General features: G+C 42.1%; 1 protein-coding gene across 3 annotated transcripts in view; it reads left to right on the top strand.

The window, feature by feature from the left end:
• LOC126106338 (BTB/POZ domain-containing protein 9) overlaps positions 1-21559 on the top strand; it is a 116685-nt gene that overhangs the window by 70822 nt on the left and 24304 nt on the right. For all 3 annotated transcript variants that reach the window (XM_049912588.1, XM_049912590.1, XM_049912589.1), the window contains exons 6-7: positions 4524-4746; positions 16716-16945. In XM_049912588.1, coding sequence (XP_049768545.1) covers positions 4524-4746; positions 16716-16945 — 453 coding nt within the window. The remainder of the gene's footprint in view (positions 1-4523; positions 4747-16715; positions 16946-21559) is intronic.

The following is a 21559-nucleotide window of genomic DNA, read 5'->3' as shown; positions in this document are numbered from 1 at the left end:
CTTCTGGTGCCATCGTTGAATCTCCTTCACACGGGAATATTGATGTGATGGTTGAGCAGGTGACTAAAACAATTGTTCTGTGGCAGAAAACACGATCCCTCACTCTTTAGGGCGCCCCCGGCAAAAATGTTGGTGGTCACCGGAAGTCGCAAGTAAGGAGCATCTGGGGCTCTACAGCAGCATAAGCGGCACCTTCCCTGGAGGACCTCATAGCCTTTCAACTGCTCCGTGCCTGCGTTCTTTAACTTATCAAATGACGGAAGCAGGGGTGTTGGGAGAGATTTGTCTGGACCCTTGGGTGCCATACATCACCTTCCAGAGTCTGGGCAAAGATCAAATGTATTTTCAGGTATCAGACCCCAACAGGTGTTCCCCATGTTAACATGGCATGTTATCTACTGACGCAAACACGATTGCCGAGTACTTTACTGAGCACTATGCTGGAGCCTCTCCGTCGTGGAATTACCACCCAACCTTTCGCACCTCAAATGACGGCTGGAAGGGAAAGTCCTCTCGTTCACTATGCGCCACAATGAATATTATAATGCCACATTTACTGAGTGGGAGCTCCTCAGTGCCCTTGCACATTGCCCCGACACTGTTTCTGGACGAGATCGGATCCGCAGGCAGATGATCAAACGTCTCTTATCTGACTACAAGCGACATCTCCTCGTCATCTTCAACCGGATCTGGTGCGATGGCGTCTTTCCATCGTAATGGCGGGAGAGCACCATCATATTGGTGCTCAAACCCGATAAAAACCTGCTGGATGTAGGTAGCTATTGGCCCATCAGCCTCAACAACGTTCTTTGTAAGCTGCTGGAGGGTATGGTGTGTCAGTGGTTGGGATGGGTCCTGTAGTCATGTGGCCTACTGGGTCCACGTCAGGGCAGCTTCTGTCAGGTTCGCTCTACCACTGATAATCTTGTGTCCCTCGAGTCTGCCATCCGAACAGCCTTTTCTAGATGCCAACACCTGGTCGCCGTCGTTTCTGATTTACGGAAAGTGTGTGACACCACCTGGCGACATCATATCCTTGCCACATTATACGAGTGGGTTCTCGGAGGCCTGCTCCAGATTTTTATCCAAAATTTCCTGTCGCTTCTTACTTTCCGTGTCCAAGTTGGTGTCTCCAATAGTCCTCCTCCCCCCCTCCCCGTCATATGCAGATGAATGGGGTCCTGCAGGTCTCTGTATTGAATGTGTCTATTGTTTGTGGCCATAATGGTCTAGCATCAGCTGCAGGGCCGTCCGTCTCACCCTCTCTGTATGCAGATAACTTCTGCATTTTGTACTGCTCCACCAGTACTGGTCTTGCTGTTCGGCACCTGCATCCACAAAGTGCAGTCATGGGCTCTAGCCCACAGTTTCTAGTTTTTGGCCACAAATTCATGTGTTATGCACTTCTGTCGGCATTGTACCATTCATCCAGAACCAGAACTTTACCTTAATGACAATCCACTCACAGTAGTGGTGATACATAGATTGTTAGGACTGGTTTTCAATGCCCGATTGACTTTGCTTCCTCACCTTCGTTAGCTTGAGTGGAAGTGCTGGCTTCACATCAATGCCCTCCACTGCCTGAGCAACACAAACTGGGCTGTGGATCGCTCTATGCTACTGCAGCTCTACAGAGCCCTTCTTCAATCCTGCATTGACTATGGGAGTGTGGCTTATGGTTCAGCGGCATCCTCAGCATTGCATTTACTCGAGCCATGCACCACTGTGGCGTTTGCCTAGAGACAGGAGCTTTTAGGATGCTTCTGGTGACCAGCCTCCTTGTAGAGGTCGGAGTCCCTATATTGCAGGTCAGGCATGCACAACTGCTGGCTAGTTATGTTGCACACTTTCATAGTTCTACTGTGCATCCTAATCACCGTCTCCTTTTTCCACCCACGGCGGTTCGTCTCCTGCATCAGTGGCCCAGGTCAGGGCTTCCAATTGCAGTTCGTGTCCATTTCTGACCTGGAGTCCTTTCCTTTACCACCTATACTTGAAGTCCATTCACGTACACCTCCATGGTGTACACCTAGGCCGTGGCTTTGCCTGGACCTTTCATATGGCCCTAAGGACTCAGTTAATCCCGTGGTAGTGTCCATCCAGGAGTCCATCTATGCCCTGGAATGGTTCGGTCATTCAGTGGTGTTTGTTTGGACCCCAGGTCACATTGGAAGCCCAGGCAATGAACTTACTGACAGGCTGTGTGGAAACCGCTTATGGAGATAGGCTTCTCTGCAACTGATCTGCGTGTAGTAGTACGCCACAAGGTTTCTGCGGCTTTGGGAGATGAAATGGCATAACCTCAGCACGCACAACAAACCGCATGCCTTTATGGAGACTGTGAATGTGTGGCAGTCCTCTATGAGGGCCTCTCACAGGGACTTTGTTGTTCTCTGTCGGCTACACATTAGCCATGCTTGGGTGACACAAGGCTACCTCCTGCACCATGATGACCCACCTCAGTGTCAGTGCGGAGCCCGGCTGACCTTTTTTGGTGAGTTTTCCTTCTTTAGCTGCCCTGCGACGGGCTCTTCAGTTACTGGACTCCTTGCCATTAATTTTAGCTGATGCTGCCTCTTTGGCTAATTTAGTTTTACATTATATACATGGTGCTGGGTTTTATCATTCTATATAAGTTTTAGTTCATGTCCTTTGTCCCTTGGTGTTCTCCACTATAATGCTTTTAGGGTGGATGTTTTAATGTGTCGCAGAGTGGCTGGCTTTTTCTTTTTATATTCTCATGGTCGGCCTGCCATGGTCACCTGCTCTCTTGTTTTTCCCCTTCTACTTGTTTCTTGCTTCTCTCTGTGGTTTTCTTTTCCTGTTTTGTACATAGTAGTCTCGGTTGTCCTTCTGTCGTTCTTCTGGTTCTTCCTTTCTTTTCTTCTTTCCCTTGTGTAATTATTTTACTGGCAACAAGGGGCTGATGACCTCACAATTTGGTCCCCCCCCCCTCTTTTTCCTTTAAACCAACCAACCAACCACGAGGGGAAATTAGGGTTTTAGGCAGGATGAAGGTTATTATAGAGCTGGGGTCTAGTGAAGATTGATATCAGGGGACAACTGGTGTGTTGCAAGAAAAACTTCCATCTGCGTGGTTCAGAGAAACTGCTTGAAGATCCAGTGGCACAAGTTGTGAAATTTAACATGTTGTGTGCAGCAGTGCGTTCTGCTAGCTCTGCTCTCGGCCAGTTTGGCGATAGCCTTATATTTGGGAAGACAGTTGGTTATCATGCCTGCATCAAATGGTGTGCAGAATTTTAAACAATTTAAACTCCACATAGGAATATCAACAGTATAGGGGAGATAGTTGTTACTTACCGTAAAGAAGACATGTTAACTTGCAGACAGGCACAGTTAAGTATACATACTTTTTGGCCATAGCCTTCATCAGCAAAAGAGAAACAAAGAAACATACACTATTCATACACACAAGCAAGCATACCTCACACACAGACGACCACCAGCTCTGGAAGCTCAGGCCAATGGCCTTCTGGCCTGAGCTGCCGGAGTTGGTGGTCGTGTGTGTGTGTGTGTGTGTGTGTGTGTGTGTGTGTGTGTGTGTGTGTGTGTGTGTTTCTCTCTTGCTGCTGAAGGCTGTGACCGGAAGCTTTATGTAAGTTTTAATTTTGCTGTGTTCAACTAAATGTCTTCTTTATGATAAGTAGCAATCTATTTTTCCTACAGTGTTGTGCAGAAATTTCAGTAGAGATAAGGTATGACTTGATCGCCTCCGTTGGGGTAGGATAAGCCTGAGGTGTTACTGAGTGGGGTCTCGGATAGGACCCATATGGCAAGGGCTTGGGAGTGGATATGTCATAAGGATGAAGTAAGTATAGTGTAGATTAGGTGGGTGGTGGAATACCACATTAGGAGGAATGTGAAGGATTTTGGGTAGGATGTCCCTCATTTCAGGGGATGATGATAAGTAGGCAACAGCCTGGTGGAGGGCAGGTAAAATGACAGCAAAAATGCTGCCAGTAAGTGTATGTGGGTGCAAATCATGGATGAAGCAATTCAGTGGCAGGAGGAAGAGGGGCGGGATTTTGGACGCACCCCTGTCACTGGCTGTGGACCGTGGACAGAGAGGCAGGTCAAAGGGAGGGGAGGGGAAGAGAGAAAGGCACAACACTAGTCTATCATTCCAGCTGATGATGAAAGTGGTAGTTTTTTTTTTTGCCAGTTAGACACAGACATTCAGCCATCCACCCGTGAGCAGTTGCGTCATGAATTGCGCTTGGAGAATGTGAAGAATCACAAAGATAAATCTGATTTAATTCAATTTTGCAGCCGAAACTTTTTAAACATTACTTTCTTCCAACCAATCATTTTGTTCATTGTAGGAAAAATAATATATGTATGTGGATGGATTAATGAAAAGCCTGTATGTTCATCTCTTGTTTGTTAGATAATGGTTTTTATGAGAAATTTGATGGCTTCAACTTTCTACATTTAAAGTTCCAGTCTGTTTTTGTTATTTCCGTGTACCTGTACTGCCAAATGTTGAGGGGTTGTTTTTGCAGTGCCAGAAGAGAACATGGCGCATCCACGGCACGGCACACAGGTTCTGCAGGGAGAGATGAGGGCTGCACTGCTGGACGGTGACTCCCACAACTACGACATGGAGCGCGGGTACACACGCCACGCAATCTCAGAGTCTGCCAGTGACCACGGCATTGTCATAAAGCTGGGCACCCAGGCCCTCCTCAACAGCATTCGCATGCTCCTTTGGGACCGTGACCTCAGGTATGGATTTTTGTAGCCCAAGTTCAAGATCTGAGACAAATATTATGTTTGTCATAATTACAATTGTATGAAATGTAGGGTGTTTTGAAAATATACCTCCAGTTTCAGAATATTGTATCTTCTACGTGAATGAAACTTTCTGGAGATTAAAAGTATGTGCCTTGAACTTCGAACCTTTGCACGAGCCATCAGAGTACAACTCTCAACTTGCTGTCACAGCTTTGCTTCCACCAGCACCTGTTCTCCTACCTTCTGAGCTTCAGAGAAGTTTCCTTGCATACATTGGTGGAAATTACTCTCTTGGAAGATAGAAGGAGAGGTACCCCTGGAAGTAGTGCTGTGAGGAAGGGTTGTGAATTGTGCTCATATGGGTCTGTTGATAGAACACTTGCCCACAAAAGGCAAACGCCCCAGGTTCAAGTCTTGGTCTGGCACATAGCGTTAATTTGCGGGGAAGTTTCAAATCTGCACACACTTCACTGCAGAACGGGAATTCATCTGGGAATGTGTCTGAAGATTGAAATTTTACCTTACATGCCAGACTACAAGCCAGTAGCTGTTTCCCTGTTGCAACTTGTCTGTGCATTACCGAAGTGTGTTGAATTGAAGTGGCAGTAGCAAAGAAACAGGAGGTATTTTACAATATCTGTTTAACATACACAATGTAGTTAATTACTGTACAGCTTTTACAAATGTGCAGCATGATTTTTGTTGAGTATGGAATTGCATCTGCTAGAGCGGAAGAGGTATATGAATCACACATTGTACCATTTCACCTCCAAGATCACCCAGTCTCACAGTTTGACCCTCTTTTTTTTGTGGGGGGGGGGGGGGGGGGGTACTTTGCACTGGCACTGTGAATGATTCTGCCTATGTGCCTTCTCTTCCAACAACTTTATGTGAACTATGGTGCTGCGTACCAACAGCAGTTAATGCAGTAACTCCAGACATATTCCCAAAACTAGGGGGTGAGTTTGACTCCTCATCCTCCTCTCCTGAAGATTTCTTATTATGCTGGTCTTCAGAGCTTCTTCCAATCTTCTCATTTCTCCTACATGCTGTTGTTCAGCATTTCTTTCCAGTGTAGTCCTCTTTGATTCAAACTGTTTTTCACATGTTCTCGGCCTAATGTTTGTGGTCTGCCAGTTGGTCGTGTTCTATTGTTCACTCCAAAGCTCTTCCTGTTAATATTTCTGTTAATGTGGCCAAACCATTTCAGCCTATTAACCTCCCTAGTTTCTTTTATGGGAGTGGTATGAAGTGTGTGATATTTTTTCGTTATCTCGTCCATTCTTGACGTGTCAATGATAGCTCATAGAAACCTTATCTGTGTTGCTTGTATTTTGATCCATATGCCAAAATTTGTAGATCATATGATTTGTATGTTGTGGTCTAAGTTGTGCCAGGTATTTTCCAATTCCTATTTCTGACAGAGTTACTAATAAAATTTTGAGCAATTTTCTATTGTCTCAGAAATTCCTTACTTTGTTTCCTTTCTTGGATAGCTTAATTTATGATGTTGTGTATGATGTAATTGAAGAGCGTAGGTAGGAGCACAGTTCCTTCACGAAGCCCCCTATCTGTTCTAAATTGTTCCACTTTTTTGCCATGTTTTACTACACTGTTCAGCCATTTTTTTGTACATTTCTTCAGAGTTGCATTCCTCAGCACAGTTCCGTTTTAGTCAGACCTTGCCATATTTCTCCCCTTCTAACAGTCTCTTCAATCTTTTTTATATCTATGAACACAGCTATGATGATTCCAAAGTCACATTTCTTTTCTGCTACCTATCTTCCTGTAAATATAGCATCTGTAGTTTATCTTCAGGCCAAAATCCTTTCAAGTATGCAGTTTAATTGTTGGAATACTAGGAAATACCTGAACGACTATTGAATACTGAATTCTCTTTCTGCTGAGTTCATTCGTATCACTATATTATTTAGTTTGTGTGCAGCCGTTTCCTCGTTACCGAATAAAATGATGCGACGTTACCGTCCGTTTACAGACGATTAGGTGCTTAGTATTTTAAACCAAAGTGATGACGATGATATCGTCATGCCCAATCCAGCTGATTATAATCACCCATAATTATGGGTGAACAGATAATGACGACGAGCTGGCTGATAAATATGTCACTATGAACATAAAAAATATTTGTTAACCAACAAACGTTGAACCAGTAAATGCAGATCCAGATTTTGATGTTATCGTCGATTCTTTCTCCGATTCCGAAGAAGAGCATGAGCTTATGCCTAAAAAATCTCCTAAGATACACAAAACAGTTGATTTTAGATGGAAAGACTCTGATTTGGACCGTAAAGTGTATAATTTCGATAGCAATGGTTCCGATTGCAAAATCGTAAATTTAGATGATTTATGTACTGTATACGACTGCTTCCTTTCTTTCTCTCTCTCTCTCTCTCTCTCTCTCTCTCTCTCTCTCTCTCTCTCTCTTTCTTTTTTTTTAAAAAAAAAAACAAGAAATTGTGAGCTACATAGCTGAGCAATGTGAACACCTTTGCAATGATGCCAGTGAAAAATCAAGACTGAGATGTTGGAAAAACGCACATTGATGAAGTTTACTGTTTCCTTGCTGTAAATTTTCTGGTGGCTCAAGTGAGAAAAAATGAAATAAACAGTTATTGGACCAATGATCAGTTACTACCTACTCCAATGTTTGTGCAAATCATGCCGAGAGATAAATATCTTCTGTTACTTAGAATGTTGCATTTTGCTGATAACAGTAAGGACCCTGGAGATGACAAAATCTGGAAATTACGTCGAATTGTGGATCACTTAAGAAAAATATTTCCAAGTGCTTTTTATCCTTTTAAAAATGTGTGCATTGATGAAAGTTTAGTTCTCTTCAAAGGTCGTGTCTTCTTCAAGCAGTACATTCCTTCCAAGTGCCACAGATTTGGTGTAAAATTTTTTGTGTTATGTGATTGTGAAACTGGTTATATTCTTGACTGTATTATTTATGTGGGTGCAGCAACAGACGTAAAAAAAGAAACTGACTTTGGTGTAAATGTTGGAATACCTGGAAGCATTGTTCTCACTTTACTTGAAACGTTACCTTGGTAAAGGTCTCACATTGTGTGTTGACAATTTGTACGCTAGCCCAACGTTATTTTCTTATTTGCATGACAGAGTGACTAATGCCTGTGGAACTGTGAGAACAAACCTCAAAGGCATGCCTGCTTTATCAAAAAAAAACTTAGAAAAGACGAGATTGAGTTTGTCAACAGATAAACTTCTTACACTGAAGTGGCAGGACAAGTGGGAAGTGAGGATGCTTTCAACTCTTCATACAAGCGAAATTACATGACTGACTAAATTGACAGAACCACGAATGAACAAAAAACAAAACCAGCTTGCATCATAAGCTACACTGAAAATATGGGGGCAGTCGAATGGAGCGACATGATGCTAAGTTCAGTAGAATGTGTACAAAAAACAGTAAAATGGTATAAAAAATTATTTTTTCGTTTAGTGGATCTGTCTCTGCTTAATGCGCATGCATTATATAAAACTCAAACGGGACGAAATATTTCAGTATCTGATTTTCAGCAGAAACTTATCAAGGAGATCCTAGAGATTCACCACCAACCGCAAACAGAGGGGCGTAGTGGAAGGAGATCGGCTGATGGTGACAATCCCTTATGCCTAACCGAGCGCCACTTTATCTCGCTAATCCCAGGAACTTCAAAGAATGAGGCCGCCCAGAGAAGGTGTATTGTATGTGCAAAACATGATAAACGAAGTGACACAAGATACATTTGTTTAAAATGTAATGTGCCTTTATGTTTGAATTTTTGTTTTGAGAGATATCACACTTTGAAGTATTACTAATGTAATATGTTTTGTATTTTTTTTCTCCTAATAAAGTACTTTTTTGAACAAACTAAGACTTTTTGAACAAAGATTTTGAAAAAAGGAAACAATTTACACCGACAATACTGGATTTTGCATCTCATTTTTATCTCAATAATAATGGTAGACTGCTACAGTCATAAATATATATATGCGCCGGGTGAAAATAACGCGCACAGGGCAGGAGCTGCTGAGAGTAAATGTGCAGTGAAAGGGTTAAAACATGGAAACCATGACAATGCAAATATATTGTGGACACACTAATCTCTGTATAAAAATGTAATTGACAATGATAGTATGAGGAATAATTGTAGCATACACAATTATAAGAAATTAAAGAGAGAGAATTAGAGAATTATTGTCCTAGAGAGCCACAGCAACTGTTAATGATGCATAACTGATTATTTACACTGAAACACCAAAGAAACTTGTATGGGCAGGCATATTCAAGTACAGAGATAAGTAAACAGGCAGAATATGGCGCTGCGGTTGGCAATGCCTTTATAAGACAACGAGGTGTCCGGCACAGTTGTTAGATTGGTTACTGCTGCTACAATGGCAGGTGTTATCAAGATTTAAGTGAGTTTGAACGTGGTGTTGTATTCGACGTCCGAGCGATGGGACACAGCATCTCAGAGGTAGCGGTGAACTGGGGATTTTTCCGTACAACTATTCCACGACTGCACTGTGAATATCAGGAATCTGGTAAAACATCAAACCTCAGACATTGCTGCGGCCAGAAAAAGATCCTGCAAGAATGGGACCAACGACGACTGAGTACAATTGTTCAACATGACAGAATTGCAACCTTCTCGGAAATTGCTGTGGGTTTCAATACTGGGCCATTAGTAAGGGCCAGCGTGTGAACCGTTCAATGAGACATCATCAGGATGGGCTTTTGGAGCTGAAGGCCTACTCGTGTACCCTTGATGACTGCACGACACGAAGCTTTTTGGCTCACCTGGGCCTGTCAATGCCGACACTAGACTGTTGATGACTGAAAACATGTTGACTGCTCAGACGAATCTCTTTTCAAATTGGATCGAGCTGATGGACGTGTACGGGTATGGAGACAACCTCATGAATCCATGGAGCCTGCATGTCAGCAGGGGCCTGTTCCAGGTGGTGAAGGTTCTTAATGGTGTGGGGCGTGTGCAGTTGGAGTGATTTGGGACCCCTGATACGTGTAGATACGACTGACGGGTGTCAAGTACATTAGCATCCTGTGTGATCGCCTGCATCCATTCCTGTCCATTGTGCATTCTGACGGACTTGGGCAATTCCAGCAGGACTATGCAGCACTCCACAAATCCAGAATTATTACAGAGTGGCTCCAGGAAAACTCTTCAGAGTTTAGACACTTCCGCTGGCCACCAAACTCTCTAGACATGAACATTATTGAGCATATCTCGGATGCCTGTTCAGAAGAGATCCCCACTCTTATGTATTGATGGACAGCCCAGCAGGATTCATGATGTCAATTCCCTCCAATACTACTTCAGACATTAGTCGAGTCAATGCCATACGTATTGTGGCACGTTTGAATGCTTGCGGGAGCCAGCATCATACAAGGCAGGTGTACTAGTTTCTTTGGCTCTTCAGTATGTTACAGCCACAGCCCCTAAATGCCATCTCCAGATCTTCACTGGTTTGTTACACTATTGAAGCTATTTTAAATCTGTCTTTCCAACCACAAGAAAATTCTTGTCACAAAATGCATTTCATTTTATTGAAATAAAACATCATTGATAGTGGCATTCTGTGCTTGGTTTGGTGACATTTTATCCCTTTTTTTCGCTCAAATCAGGAAATGCCATCTGCTCACATGGTTTTGAAGTAGCCCTTTGATTGGTGATGTTGATTCTGGCCTAATTCCTCATTGTTTTGCAGAACTATGCATTTTATGAGATGAAGCACAACAGAATGTTGCACTTATACTGTTTTACAAGGCACAAAGTAGTTTCATTGTGTATGTCTATCTCAATTTTGCAATGTCCTTCATTCAGTTTTTCACATACTGTTTTGCTTCAGTCATCTCTGTCATACAGATCATCTTGCGTCTGCCTGGGGTAAGTGCAGGTAGACAAATAGTATTAATTATGTAAATGAAAGTTCTGTACATGGTAGGAGAGAGAGCAGGGTAATTTCATGTCAATTGAACCAGTTTGAGAATATGTTCGAGCTCATAGTCTTGGACCTGGCTGATATTTAGCACACCAATGCTACCATGGGTGGAAAGCTCATATATGAAGTATTCGATTCCCCTAAGAATTAGTTCCAGACTTGCAGCTTGTGAAAGACGATGGTGTGACTTTGCAAACCCAACACACATTTGGCAATCAATCTCCAGAGACAACTTCAGGGCTTAATAACTATGGAACTATTCCTCAGAGTCCAGTGAAATTTTTACCACTAAGTAACAACTACTTAGGGTACACACACGATGTATGAAAGCACCAACAACATGTTTCTGAGGGAAAATAAAAAATCTCAAAATGTGATTAAAAATGTGACTTGTGAAAAAATACATATTGTAGGTGCCCACCATGACAAATATGATCCGCTCTGGTAGAGGATAATACTTTTTCTAGTAAGCCTGAGATTTCCAAGTGTTGTAGCACGAAAGGGACAAGCGATATTAAGAGCCAAATTTCATACACTGCATGAGTAGACCACAATGCAATGTCTCAACATTTTGACATGTTATTCCAAGGCATTAATGTACAATGAAAACTGACAGATGTATGTGGTGGTTTTATATATTTTAATAGGATTTAGCAATTCAGAGAGATGATGCAGACAGCTGTGGTCTCCCATATCTGATGAGATTCAGTTCATGTTTCACTCAAAGTTGCAGCAAGTGTTGGAAATCATTTGGAAACTGAAAGTTAAACAATGTATGTGTTCAGGAGCAAGATGAGCCGTTGCCTGGCAGGAAGAAGAAAGGAGACAAGTGAGCATCGCAGGTTGCTCATGCTTTCGAGGTTCTAGTTCAGGCTGGTCAGTGCTGTTGTGGCAGTGGCAGGATGGAGGCAGAAGTGTTTGCTGGTGGTGCTTTCGTTCTAATAAGTTGCAGTATTTGTAGAACACATGAGTCTGAATGTCGTAAAATATCATATGGAACTAAATGTGGCATTTGCTTTGTACACGATCTTAATGAATCAGACTAAGATTTCTTGCTATGGAGACATGGTGTTCACACTGAGGGCACGAGAAGTACAGTTTCGTGAAACATGAGTGTTTATCATCATATGGAAGTTTTTCTGGATAAGTTTTCTTTCCTACAAGAAAGTTGTTTTGACCAATTTTGGATCAATAAGAAGACAGTGAGGTGTAGCCTTTGAGAAGTTGATATAAAATCAGTATTGAAAGTGAACCAATGCACAGGACTTAATGTGGAACCCTGCACAGGACAAAAATGTGTGTGACACTGCTAAAAAGTGAAGGATATTTTGATAATGTACATGTTAGTGATGAAGAATATCAGCCACAGTGGCTGAGCAGTTACATTCTTCAGTGACTGCTCTCGGTATGTCTCCCATGAAGACATAGAGAATTGGGAAAAGAGGCAGACCCAGTTATTATGGTAGTAGAAAACTACAAGAAGCTGAAATGGAAATGCTCAAAATGACACAGTAATGGTGGAGGAGGAAGAACTATCGGTTCCAAAGGAGCAAAAATCATGCCAGAAATGCACCAATTTGGACAAAATGTTGCACAATTTGAAAGAAAAATGTGTGGTATCCACACAAGAAAAATGTGTGGTATCCACACACCAGAAAAATGTAGCTATTCTTGCTCTTGCACCGTCCATTCTATTGAGCATACTGCAAAGGAATTAGGTGTTTCTGTGTATATAGTAAAGCAAACCAGGAAAGTTAAAGCAACTCAAGGAGTCCTTCCAGAACTTTGACTGGCTCACGGTAAACAATTGAGTTGAAAACTAAAGGTGCTGATATCAAAGTTTTACGAAAATGCTGACTACAGCAGAATAATGCCTGGCAAGAAAGAATATGTTACGGTAAAAATGGGAAAGGTATGTGTGCAGATGCGAAAATAGGCTGTTGCTGTGTAACATTTCTGAAAAATATGTAAAATTTGAGGAAAAGTATCCTAATGCCAAAGTGGGTTTATCATTTTTTTTCAGTCTTCAGCCAAAATGGTAAGAGCAAGGAGCACAGACAATGTCTGTTTATGTGGAACCCATCAAAATGCTAAGTTGATGTTTACTGCTATAAAGGACTCTGGTCTGGATTACAAAGATGCAATGAAACCACTAATTGTGGCATTGCTTCCTGCCCATGTATTATGCACAGGTGCGAAAAGTGTGCAGATAAGGCAAAGTAACACATGAATAACAAACTGTGTGATGAGTTCATTATGGGTGATGACAAATTTACTAATTATAAACAATGAACACAAATGAAATGCACAACTCTTGGAACAAAGCACAGTACAGTGGAAGAGTTTGTTGTACTGTGTTGTGAAAAAACGAACTGACCACAGTAACAGTGCAATCTGTGTATCTCCAATTTTGTAAGGATCATTTGAAACAAGATGAAATTTTAGTAATACTGGACTTTCCTGAAAATTAGGCATCAATAGTGCTAGATGCTAATCAAGGATGCCATTGGGACAACAGCCTAGTAACTCTTCAATTTGCAATTTATGCTCACTGTAATGGCATATGTAAAAGCAAGCATACGTTCTGCAAAATACTTCAGTGATGGGGCAGCTAGCTAGTACAAAAATTGTAAAAATCTAAAAAATTTAGGATGCATTACCATGTTTTTAGATTTATGCAGTATGGAATTTTTTCACAAGAAGTCATGGCAAAAACGTGTGCAACAGTATTGGTGCTACCATTAAGTGCAGAGCATTACAAGCTAGTCTGCGGCACCCTACAAAAGACCGCATCCTGACACCTCTTCAGTTAATTACTTGGGGACAGAAAAATACTTCTGTCATACGATCATTTTGTGTTTCAAAAGATGAGGTGAAATCTGTTGAAGAGTTTCTAAAAGGCAGACTGAACATGTTAAAATTATTGCAGGCACCAGGAGCCAACATCAATTTTATCTGGTGGACTCCGACAATGTGTAGATGAGCAGTCTGTCTGGTTATAATTATAGGTTCATGCACAAAATAAGTCTTCACACTGTCTGGTCCTGGGTTCAGATGTACACTCCTGGAAATTGAAATAAGAACACCGTGAATTCATTGTCCCAGGAAAGGGCAACTTTATTGACACATTCCTGGGGTCAGATACATCACATGATCACACTGACAGAACCACAGGCACATAGACACAGGCAACAGAGCATGCACAATGTCGGCACTAGTACAGTGTATATCCACCTTTCGCAGCAATGCAGGCTGCTATTCTCCCATGGAGACGATCGTAGAGATGCTGGATGTAGTCCTGTGGAACGGCTTGCCATGCCATTTCCACCTGGCGCCTCAGTTGGACCAGCGTTCGTGCTGGACGTGCAGACCGCGTGAGACGACGCTTCATCCAGTCCCAAACGTGCTCAATGGGGTACAGATCCGGAGATCTTGCTGGCCAGGGTAGTTGACTTACACCTTCTAGAGCACGTTGGGTGACACGGGATACATGCGGACGTGCATTGTCCTGTTGGAACAGCAAGTTCCCTTGCCGGTCTAGGAATGGTAGAACGATGGGTTTGATGACGGTTTGGATGTACCGTGCACTATTCAGTGTCCCCTCGACGATCACCAGTGGTGTACGGCCAGTGTAGGAGATCGCTCCTCACACCATGATGCCGGGTGTTGGCCCTGTGTGCCTCGGTCGTATGCAGTCCTGATTGTGGCGCTCACCTGCACGGCGCCAAACACGCATACGACCATCATTGGCACCAAGGCAGAAGCGACTCTCATCGCTGAAGACGACACGTCTCCATTCGTCCCTCCATTCATGCCTGTCGCGACACCACTGGAGGCGGGCTGCACGATGTTGGGGCGTGAGCGGAAGACGACCTAACGGTGTGCGGGACTGTAGCCCAGCTTCATGGAGACGGTTGCGAATGGTCCTCGCAGATACCCCAGGTGCAACAGTGTCCCTAATTTGCTGGGAAGTGGCGGTGCGGTCCCCTACGGCACTGCGTAGGATCCTACGGTCTTGGCGTGCATCCGTGCGTCGCTGCGGTCCGGTCCCAGGTCGACGGGCACGTGCACCTTCCGCCGACCACTGGCGACAACATCGATGTACTGTGGAGACCTCACGCCCCACGTGTTGAGCAATTCGGCGGTACGTCCACCCGGCCTCCCGCATGCCCACTATACGCCCTCGCTCAAAGTCCGTCAACTACACATACGGTTCACGTCCACGCTGTCGCGGCATGCTACCAGTGTTAAAGACTGCGATGGAGCTCCGTATGCCACGGCAAACTGGCTGACACTGACGGCGGCGGTGCACAAATGCTGCGCAGCTAGCACCATTCGACGGCCAACACCGCGGTTCCTGGTGTGTCCGCTGTGCCGTGCGTGTGATCATTGCTTGTACAGCCCTCTCGCAGTGTCCGGAGCAAGTATGGTGGGTCTGACACACCGGTGTCAATGTGTTCTTTTTTCCATTTCCAGGAGTGTATTAGTGGCAACGTACAACCAGGTTGCTATGTTGTTGACGACAAATGTTCCTTACGATGTTTCACAGAGTGCTGTGATGCTGAAGGTGATATGTTAATGAACTTCATGGCACCAGCAGGACCAGGAAGATCATTTCACTGGGCCACATTTGCGAGATGTTTTGGATTCCTTTTGACCATACTCTTACGACAGTTGCAGTTCCTACAACTGTGTCAGGAGGATGGTACAATTTGCCACTTGATGTGCAGAGTACAGTAGATACAGCATAGGAAAACTTCTGCTCCAAGCACAAGCAACTGGTTTCTGGCAGTTAATATGCATTAAATGTTAGTGAGAGGTTGCTTAGTGATTAAACAGTGGGGGAGGAGAGAAGAAGAGGCAGAAGAGTTTAAGATCAGTGGTCACATCACTAAATACAGCTATCAGTTTTTGTTGTACACAAATGCCGTGCAATAACATGATGAAATTTTAGTGTACCACATTTTGTCTCATCCAGAAACAATGCAGTGAATGCAAAGCATTACATATGTACTATTTGAAGTCTCCTGAGTGAGTGTGCTAAGTTTCCATCACGTGAATTTCTCACTGCAGAGAAAGAAACTATGGGGAGTATCCACAAACACTTGGGCAAAGTCTGTGGAGCAACTGCTGATGACAAAAGTACAGTTAGTCGCTGGGCATGGAGGGTGAGGTCATCAGAAGGCACTTCGGCAGAGCTCCATGATTTTCAGTGTTTGGGGAGACCATCCACGGCTGTAACACCTGACATGTTGCAGTGAGCTGCTGATGTCTTTCGTCATGAAAGGATGCTATTCGTGGAAGACATTTTGAGGATGAGGATGAGGATGAGGTAATACACACAGTGAAGCACTGGCTCTGTCACCAGGCAAGAATTGGTATTAATACAGCATACGCGCCCTTGTTTGGTACTGGACCAAAAAAAACACACACACACACACTCACACACACACAAGTTAAATTTTTAATCATATTTTTATTTTTCATTGTGAAAATGATGGTGTTCTGAGACTCTGAGTGTTCCCTAAGTGGAGGGCTACTAGGTGTTAAAAATTCGAGTGGACTGTGAGAAACAGTTCCTAAATCATAAAGCCCTGAGGCTGGCTGTGAAGATTTGATTGCCAAATGTGTGTTTAATTTTATGGAATGCAACACCTTCTAGTAAGCTATAATTCTGGAACTAATTCTCAGGTGAATCTAATACTTTGTAAATAAAAGTTCCACTAGTAGTTTCTGCTATTGCATTAACAACATTGCTCACATTTCACTTTTAAGTACCACCTCCAGAGTGCACTGTAGGTTAAACCAAACTTGGCATTGCTTTTTAAACTCGTGGAAAAAAAATTAAACTTAAGTTACAGATTTCCATAAGTTATTGCCAGAATTACTTTTTTCTGTGTAATAGTAAGTAAAATTTTGTGCTTGCATTGTAGAATGTATTGTCCCTAGTGTAACCATTCTGCGTATTGCAGGTCCTACTCATACTACATTGAAGTATCCATGGATCAGCTGGACTGGGTCCGTGTAATTGACCACACTCGCTACTACTGCCGCTCCTGGCAATGGCTGTACTTCGAGCCACGAGTGGTGCGATATATCAGGGTTGTGGGAACCAACAACACTGTCAACAAGGTGTTCCACGTAGTGAGCTTTGAGGCAATGTATACCGCATCCATGCCACCACTCCTGGATGGACTTGTTGGTGAGTTGAACAGATACGTGCTGCAGTACTTTGATCGTATGGCAATCTTCCTAATCAGTGGTGCTTTTATCATTACAATTTACTTTAGTAAGTCTGTGAACAGTTAGTGTTTGTATCTTTTTATTGTTGTTGCATTACTGCAATCTACATCTGAATGTGCTTACTGTACTTGCCACTTTCTCCCTCTGCATTTTTTACCCCCTCCACTTCCTTCTATTACAAAAGTATTATTCCTTGGCATCTCAGGATGTATTCTATCAATCTAGCCCATCATTTTGTCATTTTCTGCAATCTCTCATCTATTAGATTCACTGCCTTGACCAAGTTTCACTTTGATGAAAGGATGTACACCAAAATCCTCCTCCGATTCTCTTACTGCGTGCTGTTGTGTACAGATTGAATAGCATGTGGATTTGCTACAGTACTATTCCACTCCTTTCTCAACGATTGCCCCCCTGTGTGACGCAACTGCAGTCTGGTTCCTGTACAAGCTACAGATAACTTTCACTCTCTGTGTTTTATTTCTAATAACCTCAGAATTAGTAAGACTGTAGTCAAGTCAGTATTGTCAAATGTTTTCTCTAAAACTACAAATGCTACGTTGGTTTGTGCTTCTGCAACCTGTCTTTTAAGGTAAGTTGTGAGGACAATTGGTATATCGCATTTTCTTACATTTCTCTGGAACCCCATACTGATCACTCCCCAGGTTGGCTCCTACCAGTTATTCCATTCTTCTGTAGATAAGTTGTGTTGAAATTTCTGTCTTTGTTGTGTTAAGCTGATGGTGAAAAATACACCCATCAGCACTAACCTTTTTTGGTATTGCAATTATTATTTTCTTCTTGAAATCTAAGGTGACATACCAGGGTTGGAACTTAAATAGCTCGTATAAAGTAGATAAGTGTTTCAAAGTTTTACTGACCTTCAAAGTAGTCACCGGCATTATGTATAACCCGTTGCCAACGATGTCGAAGTTGTAGGATACTCTTAGTAGTGCCAGTGGTGTTGACAGTTCAAGTGGCGTGGTCTATTGCCTGACGAATTTGTAGCAGTTCTGAAGTGAATGCCGTGAAGTGTTTCCTTCAGTTTGAGTAGAGTTGAACTTAGGAGGGCTTAAGTCAGGGGAGTGCAGTAGATGGTATAGCACTTAGCAGTCCCATCAGTCAAACAAATCAGTAACAGCTTGCGCTGTACTTGCTTGAGCATTGTCCTGCAAAATGATGGTCAGGTCCTGCAGAAAGTGTTGTCACTTCTGTCTCTATGCTGTTCATTTTAGGAACACAACCTACGACCAGCTTGGGGACACACATTTATCTACAATGTCCAAATTAACGGTGGTCAGTCATACTCTGGGGGAAAGGGGGCGGGGGTTGACTATCATAGGTACAAATAAAAGGGGTAAATAGAGGATAATGAGACAAAGAAATAATCCTATTAAATATAGGTCCAGAAACCGATGGTTTCCCCAATACGATACTCACAAGTACAGTCATGCCAGTGTTTATTTCAAAACAATACAAGCGAGGCGTAAATTACAGAGTGATACGTCGCCCTCGTTTGATTCTTTTGTGATTATGGATACCTAAGTACTAGTACATAACGTTTCAACCTTAAGAGTATGTCATGACTCATCAGTATTGTAGCCCCCCAGGTCCTCCATCTTGAATCCATTGGATGTTAAAAGCTTTGGTTATATGTCATCCCAGTTGATAGTGTCGATGAACTGAGAGAACACATTGTGGTCGTTGTCAGTGCCTCTGGAACAAACCTGGGATTTTTGAACATATAAGGTCATTGATGAGGAGGTGTGCTGAATCCTGCCTTCATGTAAATGGTGACCATGTGGAATACCTGTTTAATGTATTTGTTCTCAAGCACATATCTGTAATTCTGGATCCTCTCAGACTTTAGTCATGTACGGAAGCATAATATGTCGTGTTCGGGAAACCATCGGTATTCGTACCCTTACTTGTTTAATTGTCCCCTTACATGTCCCTTTCGTTTGCACCTATAATTGATAAACACACTGTATAATGACCTCCTTTCTTGTAATGCGACAGGTCAGTAGATGGCCTAGACTTCAATGAATGAAACATAATTTAAAAAGTGGCAATAATACAGTGTTTTTACTCTGTGAATGTTCAGTTGTAGATTGCTATTAAGGAAATTACTCATTGTGTAACACAGTGACTATCTAAGCCTATGACTCTGTGGCAACCATCTAAATGCATGTTTCTCGGTAATTCCTTGTCGTTGACTGACTAAAATAGTGACTGAACTCTTTGAATGCTGGAGGCAGACTGACTCTGGCATTGGCTACAACACCTATTTAAAGACATGTAATAACATTTTTTACAAATTGCCTTAATACAAATTTATCACATTTTAAATATTGGCATAAAAGTAGGATTGACCCTTACTTGTGTGTGTGTGTGTGTGTGTGTGTGTGTGTGTGTGTGTGTGTGTGTGTGTTTAGAGAACGAAGATTTTACAAAGTGAAATTAATGGGCTGTATGAAAAAAAAATGTAAATTAGTTACAAACTATGGCACGCAGACACTTCATTAAACATGTAAATGTCACTATAGATACTCAGTTTAAGTTATGACATGTTCAATATGCCTACCATCATTGGTGGTGATGTGGCGCAGACGAATAGCAGAAATTCTGCATGACCGGCTGAAGTGTCAGAGCAGCGATGTTGTCAATGACATCCTGAAAGGCTTCTTTCAACTCGGCAATTGTTTTTGGAGTTATTTCTGTACATCTTAATTTAGCCCCACAAAAAGAAGACACCTGTTCAGAATCTGAGAATATGGTGGCCAATCGAGGACATTGCACACCAGACAGTCACTCATTGAGGGTGAAGAGACTTTTCTATCACGAAATGCGTAATATCAGTCCCCTAAATGCACCAATTTTGAATATTGACAAACCCATCCAAATGGAAGTGGACTTCATCACTAAACCAAACCGTGCATGCAGATACTGATGCCCATCATGCCCCGTGGCCAGCTGTGCAGTTTGAAGGTCCTAACACAAACCATTCAGAAGGAATGATTATTTTATTTCACATAGTTGTCATCCTGTATTACATGTAGCTTAATTTTGGGTGTTCGCTTTCATCACTGGGGTTTATCAAAGTTCAGTAAGAATTTTATGGAAATTCAAAATTACTAATTGAATAGTTTCTTTAACTTGTTGAAATCATACATTTCTGGGAGAAAAAAGAACCAGGGCTGCAATACTAGGACACTGGATTTTCGAAAGGATTGCATTTTGAGATTTCAACAGTATAGAATTCTTAAGATGACAGTGGTTTTAAATACTGATAACTTCTGAAATGCAGCTTCCTGAAAAGATCTTTGTTGGAAAGAAGAAACCAAAGGCTTTCAAATAACATACGTCAGTCTTAAAGCAAATGCTTATTAATGAATTTGAATTTTTAAGTGCATGTGGTTTTCAGGAATTCTCAATTTTTAATATTTCTTTAATTAAACTCTTCATGCTATTACGTGCAGCCTGCAAACCATACGAATCCTAAACTGATATTATAAATGTGAAAGTAACTGTGTCTGCTATGTTTTGAGAACTAAACCACTAAACCCTTTTTGATGAAATTTGATGTGGAGATAATTGAATCCTGATAAAGAATATAGGTTAAATTAAAAAAAAAAAAAAATAATCAGTGAACAAAAGCCATGTTAAAAAACATTAAGCTTGTTGCATGATGTACATGTTGGGCATTGTGTAGCTACTTCAGTAATGTGGTGCATAGATGCGCACTCGTGCAATTAGCAGCAGTGCTGCATCATGCTGCGTGTGCTGCATCGTGTGTTGGGGCAGTTGAGGAGCTGAGCTTATCCTTACAGGCAGACACTTGAAGGCAGCTGATGTTTTTCTGCCTACAAATATTATAAAATTTGTGCTGCACTGACCTGCAAATTATTTATTTTTTTCTTTATAAGTGTAACACTATTTAATAATTTTATGAGGTGTGCATATTGCTTTAGTGCCAAACTAGATTCCTTGAAACAGACATCAATTTTGTGTTAGGTAGTAGATATTTTGTAATTTTCAGTCTTATACAGGGTGTTCCAAAAAGGACATAACAACTTTAAAAATTCATATAAATTTGTTGAAAGAAGATATAGAGCTGGATTTAGTGTTATTTTACAGCCGGTAGTTGACTGGTGCACCATTTTGCATGAAGTAAACATTTCGTTCTTTGGTATCCTCGTCTACCTGTTGTATCAAAAATTGTTGTAACACATCCAGATACACTATCCCGTTGATGGTTCTCTCACTGAAAAAAAAGGGGCTGTACACTTTGTTCTTTATCAGTGTACAAAAAAAAGTTAAGTTTAGGGATATCAGGAACATGTTACAATGTTTGATGTGGATTTTCACTGCCACAAATCCTACAGTTACATGTATTAACCTTGCCACTTAAGTGAAAAGTCGACTTGTCAGAAAAGATGATTTTGTCCAAGAAATGTTCCTCGTGTAATCGATTTAACATACCCTTGCAGAAGTTCCTGTGAGCAATTTTGTCAGTGTCTTTTATTGCTTGTACAGTTGTCAATCTATATGGTTTCAAATGCAAACTGTTTCT

Source organism: Schistocerca cancellata, chromosome 10, assembly GCF_023864275.1.
Source record: "Schistocerca cancellata isolate TAMUIC-IGC-003103 chromosome 10, iqSchCanc2.1, whole genome shotgun sequence".
Taxonomy (NCBI): domain Eukaryota; kingdom Metazoa; phylum Arthropoda; class Insecta; order Orthoptera; family Acrididae; genus Schistocerca; species Schistocerca cancellata.
The sequence above is the reverse complement of the archived record's forward strand: the minus strand, read 5'-3'. Positions and strand labels throughout refer to the sequence as shown.